This window comes from Pogoniulus pusillus, chromosome 8, assembly GCF_015220805.1.
Source record: "Pogoniulus pusillus isolate bPogPus1 chromosome 8, bPogPus1.pri, whole genome shotgun sequence".
Taxonomy (NCBI): Eukaryota; Metazoa; Chordata; class Aves; order Piciformes; family Lybiidae; genus Pogoniulus; species Pogoniulus pusillus.
The window spans coordinates 32,173,867-32,184,409 of record NC_087271.1 but is presented as its reverse complement, the minus strand read 5'-3'; the positions used below and the strand labels follow the sequence as shown (position 1 = coordinate 32,184,409).

Below are 10,543 nucleotides of genomic sequence, written 5' to 3'. Positions count from 1 at the left end.
TGGAACTGAAATGGGAGCAAGGAATGACTAAAAAAGTAGTCTTAGTACTGAAGCTGTTTTTCTGTGTTATTACCAACTGCAATGCATAGTTAGCACACTTGATGAACACAAAATGATTAACAGCGCAGTTTACCTCATCTGTTTAATGCATAATTGAGATTTCTTTTGAAAACTTTACAGTAATGCAAAAAGGTTTTAAATGCATTTTTGGAAAGCATGGCCAGAGGCACAGCTTATGTTTTTAGCGAACATGATAAACACCATGGAAGTTAAGACTTCAAACAATAAAAGAGCACACAGCAGAAGAATGAAGTCAGGAACCATTTTATTTTCATCCAGTTTTGCAAGTATTAAGGGTAGTATAAGAGTTCATTCCGTCACTATAATTCATGAAATTATTGCACCCCTAGAAGAATGCTTCCTGTTTTCCCCTCCCAAGTGCTTATAAGCTGTGTGATTATTTGGTTTAACTGTGTCTTTCTGTTCCAATCCAATACAAACCTCCTTCATCCTCTTCCCTGCTACTGAAATCCAGTAACTAGGTTTGAAGAAGCAGTACAGAGGCAGTCAGTAATGAGAAGTTACACAATGTTAAACAGCAACATATTACAATAACACCTGGGATGCTCACAACATACAGAAGACAACGTTGCAACTATATCATGTTCTGTTTGCCATCATTATCTATGTGGTATTACCGTAAGTTTTGTTGTCTAGTACATGTGCACAAAATATTCCATAGTCTTCTGATTCCTCCCAATTTATATGCAACAATTCATTTCACATTTAATATTTTCAAGACAAAACATTGAAAGTGGTTTTCAGGGATTATTGTCCAACAGGTTTTATTAGCAAGAGTCAAATGGCATCTTCCACAATTATAGGTTTAATGCTCAGTACTTGTCAAAAGCTTTTAGAAATTAAGGTACGTTGAAGAATTACTTTCAGTACGCCTCATGCAAGTGAACTGCTCAAATTGTTTAAAATCTTAATTTAATATATTCTAGGTTAGTGAAGAGTTTGTAGTTAAAACCTAATTTCAGACAGTTCTTAGACCTCATATGGCAGGAAATGAAACTGTTTAAAAATTATCATTACCAACAGAAACAATTCCCATAAGAAAAAAAAGTATATACACTGTCATTATAGCCAATCAACACTTTCATTTCAGTACTATCAGAAACATTTTGCTGCATTATTTCAATCAGTAGAATTCAAGCAACAACATTTCAGGGTTTTCAAGCATATGATTACCTGTTAAAGGCTGCATTTTTTGTTAAGATCTAAATAAAGTTCTCTTTTCCAATAGAACCGACTCCACTCAATGCATTTAAGACTGATTTGTAAACTTCTCTCCCCTTCTCTACTGATACAGATCTTTAGAGAGATGTTAAGCAAAAAGGCTTATAGAGTGCAACGATGCAGTTTCATTTTTAAGTTAGGACTTATCTGAGCACGTCTGCAAACGCTCTCTTACACGAGGTGGAAGGGTTTTTAACAACCTTTCTTCTACGATTAGATTATTCCGCTTCAAGAACTGACATTCTTCCAGTTCAGCAGGAAGTGATTCCAGATAGTTTCCAATGAGCTCTAAATGAACCAGATTCAGTAGCTGACCCACACAAGGGGACAAATTCACCAGACTGTTATTTCCCAGAAGAAGAAATTGCAGCTTTTTGCACTGAAATAATCCATCAGGCAGCATCTCAATCTAGGGAAAAAAAAGACATTGGAAGCTGTTAGTCTGTATGCAGCTATGTATTTTGATGTTTCCTGGGTTTATTTTAGGGTAAAAAACTCTTAGCTTGTAGAAACACATGGAGAAGGAAGATTGCAATGCTTTTATCATTGTGTGGTAAAGTGCTTGAGAACACTACACACCTATTTTAGTATGAAGATACTTAACTACTGGCAGAGGCCAAAGTTTAAGTATGGTGGAGGAAGTACACGCATGCATGCACAGAAGTGCATCCAAAGGTGTGCAGATGGCAGGGGATATAAACAAGCTACTCTTAAGAATAACTTAAGAGAACAAACAGACTGTGGAGAGACATTAGCAGCTCCTGTGTTGCGAAACCTCTACAAGCAGTTATCTGTGCAGCACAGGAATAACTCAGTTCTGGTCCACACAACCAGCATAGCATCCAAACTTAAGCTCACCAATGAAAACAATTATAAACCTCAAAAAGAGTCTTACATCACAAGCCAGGATCTCACACTAATGAGCCAGACAGCTTAGCACTGCCAATGAAGTTACTATCTATCAATTGGCTGTTGATTCATTACAGCTTTCAATTTGACATTTCAGGTAAAAATTTTACACTCTTCACTTCCATCCAATGCTACATACAACAGACAGCTGCAGAGAAGGGGAAGATACCTTTCTGTAGCCTTCCCAACCTGCTGCTGCAGACCAAGATAGCTACACAAGCTCTGAACAGACAAGTTTCACTAACTACACAATCACCATCCCTTTTTTTCAGCTCTACTGTGTTTACTCTAATCATGAATCAAAGGCTGTTGCAGAACAAAGTGTAGGTAAGTCAATTTATTTTTTATCCCCCAGAAGCAGCAAGTCAAAAGTTTTACTTACATGATTTTTTGTCAAAGCCAGGTACTGCAGATTGGTCAAATAGCCAATTTCTTCTGGGATGGAGGTTAACTTATTATAGCTAAGATCCAAATAATGTAATTTTTTACAGAGGAATAGCTGCAATGGAACATTCTTAATATTATTATAATTTAGATACAATTGCTCCAGGTTTGATAATGCACCAATCTGCACAGGGACATAAGAAATACTGTTGTGCCACAGTTTTAAGCAAGAAAGGTTCTTAAGATGTTGAAAACTAATTATTTCTTCCACTGTTCTGAGATTATTTTCTTTTAAGTCAATTTCATGTAAATTGTTTAGGGTAAAAATTGAATGGGGAATGCGCTCTAAATCACAGCAGATTAATTCCAAGGTTCTCAGGTTTACCAGTTTCTTCAGGTTGTTTAACACTATCAGTTTATTCCCCTCATTGTTGATAGACAAGTGCTGTAAAGAGGGCAGAAGATCTGTAACCACTTGAGGTATGCGGGAAAGGTTGTTTTTCAAGTGAATCGATCTCAGATTTTTTAGCCCCTGAAAGCTTTCATTGTATATGGAGTTGTGATGTTCTAGCATAAAATATCCTGTTAAGCACAATTCTTGTAGGTTTTTCAGGTGAAATACCCAAAAGGGAATCCTTCCCATCTCGCTAGACTTGAGGCGCAGTGTTTTCAGGTTTTCTTCTAAGAAGCTGACTGCTGGATAATCCATAGTTAGTGAAGAGTGATAAACATTAAGTTCTTTCAGATTGACCAGTTGGGTCACAGCTGAAGGAAGTTTGGCTTCAGGGATAAGTTCCAGGCTTAGGACTTCTATTTCTGTCAGTTCAAAGACACTGTCTGGAAGACCATTTAACATGAAAAGGTGAAGTTCAATCTTGTCTTGGGAATTTCTTACTAGCTTATTTTTCAGCTTTTCCACTGACCATTCATTGTTAAGATTTATCTGTTTCAGTTTGTTTTCACTCAAATCAGACAGGAATATTGAGAATCGCTGGGAATAAAGAGGATCATACTGATCTGCCAAATGGAGAATAAATGCAAAATCATTCTTTACATCAGGTATGTCACTGTAATTACTTTTCTCTCTCAATTTCTCAAAAGAATATTGCTTAAGTGAACTTCTTAACATCCACCACAAACTATAAGTGCAAGTTAAGCCATAGAAGATCACTAAAACAACATAAAACGAAGCCAAAACTTTAAAAATTTCTGCTAGTGAATAAACACACTGGTACCTTTTATAGCCTGTAAAGGCTTGAACATTGACTACACAATCAATTTCAAGTGTAATAAATGATAAATAGTAGGGAACATAAATTATTATTATTACAAATACAATGACTTTCACTATAATCTGTTTCATATACACTCTATATATGACATCCTTCTCTTCAACGTGTACTCTGAATTTCTTCACTTTTTCAAATATAGCTTTAGCTTGTTCCCCTTCCTTTTTGTCAAGCACACTTGAGGAATTTTCTCTTCCAGTTGTTTCCAAGCCAGGCTGTGAATACGGCAGGGACTGTCTGCTGGCCCCTATATCTACTGAACTCCCAGGTGATGCTTTTGATTTGGCTATTGGCAACTTCCTCACAGACTGCTCAGCAACTGTTTCTGAGAGGGCACGTGTTGTCCATGGAGAATCGAAACACTTCTGCAGAATGGCTACAAAGTGCTCGAGCCTGGAACTTGTACTAGGATAGTAAAGCCAGAAATTACTGCAAGCTGCAAAAATAAAGGTATGCAGAAGCACTAGGTATGGAAAAAATTTGGCAAACCAGTGAAGCTGTCTCTCATAACATACTGCATCGATATACGAATACTGCTGCCGGTGGAGATCGTTCTGGATTTTAAGCGGGATGATTATCTGTGCTGGAGAGCTAGCAGACATGTTAAGATTGGCTTTAACTAAATCCCAAGGCACAGCACAATGATTGTCAAATTCTAGCTTGCAAGGAAGACAACACAGTACTCTGGTTTGAGTAAGCTGGAGGGCCCCAGCAAGCACAGCAACTAGCAGCATTATCATGGTGAGGTAATACCAGAAGACATCCCACCATGGTTTTAGTATGTGGTAGGATGACTGGGCATCTGCTAAGTATTTGAGTTCTGTTAGTGTGATCATGACTTTCACCTGTGAGAGAACAGCAGCTGGTAGAGAAAAAAGAAAAAAAGACATCCTTAGAGAAATGTTAAAAACAATTTATTTCACCATTCAAACAACTGAGCCTAATAAATGTTTTCAGTTTCACATGTGTAGCATTTGAACTAGCATCCAGAGCATAGCAAAGAGCTCCAAGAACTCCTGACATTTAACCCTAACCACCATCTTCTTTAAAAAGAGTTTAAGAATAAAACTAGCATCAGAGAATAGGAGAAAATAGATTTTGACCAAACATTTTTGTGCTGTTGAAGTAGAAGCAGCAGGCAGGTATAAATTAAAGAATTGTCTCATACATCAGCAGTAGTCTTCCACTGCTGTGCTACACTTAGATGGCAAAAGCAATTTCTGATTTCCAAAGAATTCCAAAATCAAAGCAATATGTTAACATGATGACTCTTGTAATTTAGACTTTGGCTTTAGATAAAAATATGCCACCCAATAATAAAAGAATACACAAAGATTCTCAGAAGAGCAGTTTTACATTAACTATTATGATATAATTCTTTGTCATCTCCCATCAAGAGAATATACTGACAATAGAAATTAAGATAACTTCTTGTTGTCCAGTATTGTCATACTTACAAAAATGTCACAACCCCTCAGCAGCACAAGTTTAATTCATACTTACTTTACTAATTAATGGGAATAAAATACACAGCTCTGGTCAGTCAGGAGGTCTACACCTTTTAAAATTCCTTGGACATGCCATCTTCACATTTGTCTTCATTCTGAATGGAAAAAACACTGAATATATTTTAATGGTTCAGTCTGAAGAGCAAATATTTCAGCTTTCATTAGGACTGTTGCCTTACTGCAGGCATCAGGATCCATGAAGCTATGCATTACTACAGCTAGACGAAATGGAAGAGAACATACTTGGGCATGATCATATAGAATGTGAAGTCAGAGTTCTGCATGATCAACACAAAACACAGGAGATCACCTACAGCTAGTCCTATTCCAACTGGAATTTTTTTAATCAAATAATGATGTTAAAATAAAATATAAGGCATGTAAGACTTCAAGAAGTCACAATTCTGTTATACCAAGGTTTGGCAGAAAAGCAAGTCTGTAAAAAATGGAGGCCAAAATTTTACATTCTGCATTACAAATGAATAAGCTATTAGGGCCAATGGCAATATCACAGACTCTACCATCTGGGAAGAAAACAAAAGCCTAAGTTGTCAAGCAGTACAGGTGTGAAGCAATGGTGGTGTTCTGCCTTTTTTTCTTACTTATAGAATCATTTAGGTTAGAAGGGGCCTTTAAGATCAAGTCCAGCCATTAACCTAACACAGCCAAATCCACCACTAAACCATGTCCCTGGGTGTTCTACAGGTCTTTTAAATACTTCATGGAATGGTGATTCCACCACTTCCCTGAAGAGCCTGTTCCAATGTTTGACAACATTTTCAGTGAAGAAATTTTTCCCAATATCCAAACTAAGCCTCCCCTGGTGCAACTTGAGCCTGTTACCTCTTGTTCTACTGCTTGTTGCTTGGGAAAAGAGACCAACCCTCACCTCACTACAGCTTCCTTTTCTCCAGGCTAAGCAACCCATTCTCTCAACCACTCCTCCTATGATTTATGCTCTCAACCAGCTTCATTGTTCCTTGTGGACATGCCCAGCACCTTAGTGTCTTGTAGTGAGGGGCCCAAAACTAAACACAGCACTCAAGATGTGATCTCACCAGTATCAAGCATAGTGCAACAATCACTTCCCCATACCTGTTTGCCTTATTTCTGATACAAGCCAAAATCTTACAGGACTTGATCACCTGGGCACACTGTCAGCTCATTTTCATAATATATTGGTACCAGATATTTCAGTTCCAAACAGAGCTGACAAGATATAAAAAGACAAACAACAGCTGACCTAAGGCAGCTTATTCTTATTCCAAATTCACAACTGAAGGGAAAAGAATGGCTGAAAGTTAACCCGTTTAGCATTCACAATACTACTTTTAATAGAATGTAGAAACTTACCAGGCCCACTCAAGGGAAAGCAGCTGAAGGACAGGATGGTTACAATACAGTCCTGGAGAGAAAAAATTGTCATCAGATAATGAAATATTTGGACTCTAACTGTATCAGAACAGCTCATTACTGCTTCAACAGCAGGGTTTCAAAAATCCAATATATAAAGGGCAAAAGATCTAACTAGATCTTGTAGATGCCACCTCCAAATTATTTACTTGGTCATCATCTGAAAGTTGCATTTCCCAAAGTAGAGATGAAGTAATGGCCCTCATCATTGTCCCCTTTCTAAGCATTAAAGCTATATAAGCTCAGCAATTTTGTATGTACATGAAGTTATGAGTCCTGCAGCGAAGATGTTCTAACCATAGCTAAAAAACCAGCATTTTTAATGTTACTGCAGCTCAGCTTGCAAAAACTACAATTGTAAATACCTTTAAAATGAGTTTTAGTATAATTCTTTGAGGTTTGAATATAAATTCGTAGTGTTAAAGCACAAAAAAGATACTAAATCCACCCAAACTAAGGCATTTATTCTGCAAAGAATATCTGGATCATGGCTCAGCTCAGGCCAAAAATGCTTAATTTGAATGCAGACAGAAAAATCAAGAGTTTCAGGGTTTTACTCTCAGCCTAGAATCAAAACCAGTCACTCTCATTTTAGCTTTGTTACAAAACTTAAAGACATGAGACCCCTGATAAAATTGTAAAGGACATACTACAACATAAATGTTGAATGATTTGGAATAAGAACAAAAGGTATAAAAAGCATATTTTTAATAAAGAAAAAAAACTTTGAAAAGTCAAAATGATTACTGAACTGTCTGAGAGTTTAGTGTGCAAAGCCTAATTAGCATGAGGATGGATGCAATTCTTTTTTTGACAAAGATGTCAAACTCATCAGAGACATATATTAATAGTTACATAAAAAACTCTTCTTAAAATGCTTATTAAAGACAATTACAATTTAAGACTGCACCTATGTTCTTTGCACTTTGAACACCACTCTCCAGTTAACAGGCCTATTTTGGTGAGTAAGCAAGGCTCTTGCTGAGTGTAAGGGAAAGAAGTTACAATCAAACACTGTTTGGTAAGTACAGTCTCTGAAAGCTACAGAAAGAAAAGAACCCAGAAATTAAACTTATAATTTATTGACAACATATTGGTATATTTGATGCTCAAACAGAAGAGGAGGCTCTAATGCAGACTGAGAACTCAAAGTGAGACTAACCCAAGAAATTTTGTAAGGTCTGTTTCTATTAAATGCCTAATTTGTCACCTCTCTGCCTGTAACTTGAAAGATGTTAGTCCCCATCATACATCCCAGGAACAAAGGCTGCAGTTTTAGAACACTTTCTAGCAGGAAGCAGATGTCAATATTAAGTATTGTAGCTCTGCTCTTGTACACAGCTACTTTTTGAAACCTTCCAATGACACACAGCTACTTCATATATGCAGAACTGTAATAAGTTCAGTTTCCTATCAGGTGCACACAATATATAAAAGTGTAATATTAACATGTGAATTATTAATGATAATTTTGCTAAAGTCCATTTTCTTTCAAATCCTATCCGTATGCCAACAGTGACTAATCAAATGAAATAATGCTGAACTGTAATGGGTTTGATAAATCTCATCTCCTGCAGCTTTCAACTTATATCAAAGCTGTAAAAGCTTTTCAAAGTACCTTAATTCAATTGGCAATCTCTCTTTGAAGATGAGAGACAAGTTTAGCCCCAGGCTAAGCAATGACTTCAGGAGAGCTATCCCAGACCAGTGCTGGGACACAGGCCAGAAAAATAAAGTAAAAACAATCACTAATACATAGGCAGTTTTTAGCTACTTCAAGACTTGCAAATTTCATCAATAGAAAAGATAACCAGACTATGAATAAAAGGCTGTAATTTTGAACAGTAATATCTATAAGCACAAACCAGACATCTCCACCCACTCCAACTGCTGCCAACGGTTACTTAACATTGCATTACTCTCATTTGGTGACTGCTTACATAATGTTAGGTACAATTAGTTAGGGATGGCTCTGCACCAAGGTAAATTCCTTGCTTGTCCTCCTCAAAGGATAATGGGATACAAAAAGCCAAAACCTGACAGGAGGCTTTGTTCTATTTTTAAGGCTATTTTTGCTGATTGTCTAAGAATTCAGATAGTGCACACATTTTAGTGTTATAAATATATATTTTTTTAATTGAAGCACATCTTGACAGTAATTCCAGTGGTCCCTTTATCTTGCCTTTTTCCCCCTCCCCCGCAGAGAAACCCAGCCAGCAAGTTTGCAGTCAATCTCTTTAGACTCATGCTGTCATTCCAGCAGCACAATGTGCTTCTCAACTGAGATAAGAAGGTGCTAAGTCAACGTGAACCTGAACTATGGTACCAACTTGGTTTCTAGCTAGTTGATGCATCACTTTTTCTTACAAAGTTTTGGATGCAAAAAAAAGTTCAACAATAAACTTAACATGCAACCAATTTTCCTTAATAGGCAGTTTTGAGACTCTCCTGTTCCTAGCACCATGCACAGCCTGAGTCTCAACTTGAAAAAAAAACAAAGACCCTCAACATTTCCAAAGGGGGGAAAAAAAAAGTTGCAAATTGTACTCACACACACTCATAACCCAAACCACATCTTTCCTAACTAAAAGTTGTGATTTCCTTTTCCAAACGCTCCCTAAACCAAGCCAGGTACTGTAAGAGTTCTGGGGCAGGTCTGACTTCATAAAGAATGATACTGTCATTCATTTTCTCAGCAGATGCATTGCCATGACTGCTCCTCCCCTTTTTTAAAAGCTTCCTACTGGCCAGTTGATTGAGCTGTAGGATCTTTTTGATGTGGTTTGTATTTTTGGATTTGTATTCCACTCAATGCACAAGAACATATAAACAAGATTAGAGAAAGCCTCTTTCCTGCTGCTTCTGAAGGAGGTCACAGGTGATAATTAAACAAGTATAAGTGATTACCTTTTTGTGTTTAAAATAAACATGAAGACATTCCCACATTTTACAATAACCTGCATATTCCTCAAGTGTAGTATGTTCAAGAGTACAACAGCACTGTTACAAGTTTACCATATTAACCTTCCAAACAATATCAGTCATTTGTGTCTGGATTAACTAAGAGGCCTTGCCTTTCTTAGACACACCTGCTCTCAAGACAGTATTGCCGAACATAAGATGCAAACCAGCAATAACTAAGTCTTACATTATCTAAGAAGCAGTCCTGGAGAAGGCTGATTACATAAGTCTATGTAGTCCAATAATTTCTGGGAAAAATATTTAAACATATTTTTAGTTTCAAATTTATAAAGTGGGGCTACACTTACATTTTGACTCTGAAGCAGTAGCAGTAAAGTACACAACACAGCAGCTGAAAAGTTAAGCACCTGCTACCTAGTTCTACCACTACTATGCTTTCAACAAGCTTGGAAAAATAATAAAACACAGCAGCTGCATTTTAAACTGTTTCCTCAGCTACCAAGCAGCTTGAACATTCTTTGGTACAACACAGAGGCCTTAGAGCAGATGGAAAAAAAACAATCATCTTAAAGGCAGCTTCACATAAACTCAGAATCTTTATTCTATTACTGCCTTTCTCTGGTACACTTAATGCAAAAGAAATACTTTATCTTGCAGTCTAATCTAAATTGAAAATAAGCTTTATTCCAATTTGATTTGCTTCACAAGCAAAAGACTCTTGAAATTATCCTACTGTGCAGGATTAGATATGCTACATTATGCATTTCCAATTTCTGTCTGCAGCACTCCAGAAAAGACCACTGTCATCTTTGAGCC

The 10,543-nt window shown here is 36.9% G+C and overlaps 1 protein-coding gene across 3 annotated transcripts in view; it reads right to left on the bottom strand.

Annotated features, from left to right (window-relative positions):
* Window positions 1–308: 308 nt before the first annotated feature.
* LRRC8B (leucine rich repeat containing 8 VRAC subunit B) overlaps window positions 309–10,543 on the bottom strand; it is a 30,899-nt gene continuing 20,664 nt past the window's right edge. For 2 of the 3 annotated variants that reach the window (XM_064147959.1, XM_064147958.1), the window contains exons 2-5: window positions 6,746–6,797; window positions 5,388–5,487; window positions 2,594–4,746; window positions 309–1,711 (exon numbers count right to left, since the gene is read on the bottom strand). In XM_064147959.1, the coding sequence (XP_064004029.1) occupies window positions 1,439–1,711; window positions 2,594–4,720 (2,400 nt within the window). In that variant the 5' untranslated portion in view covers window positions 4,721–4,746; window positions 5,388–5,487; window positions 6,746–6,797 and the 3' untranslated portion in view covers window positions 309–1,438. Of the gene's footprint in view, window positions 1,712–2,593; window positions 4,747–5,387; window positions 5,504–6,745; window positions 6,798–10,543 lie in introns of all 3 variants that reach the window. The other variant, XM_064147960.1, reaches the window with a different exon arrangement.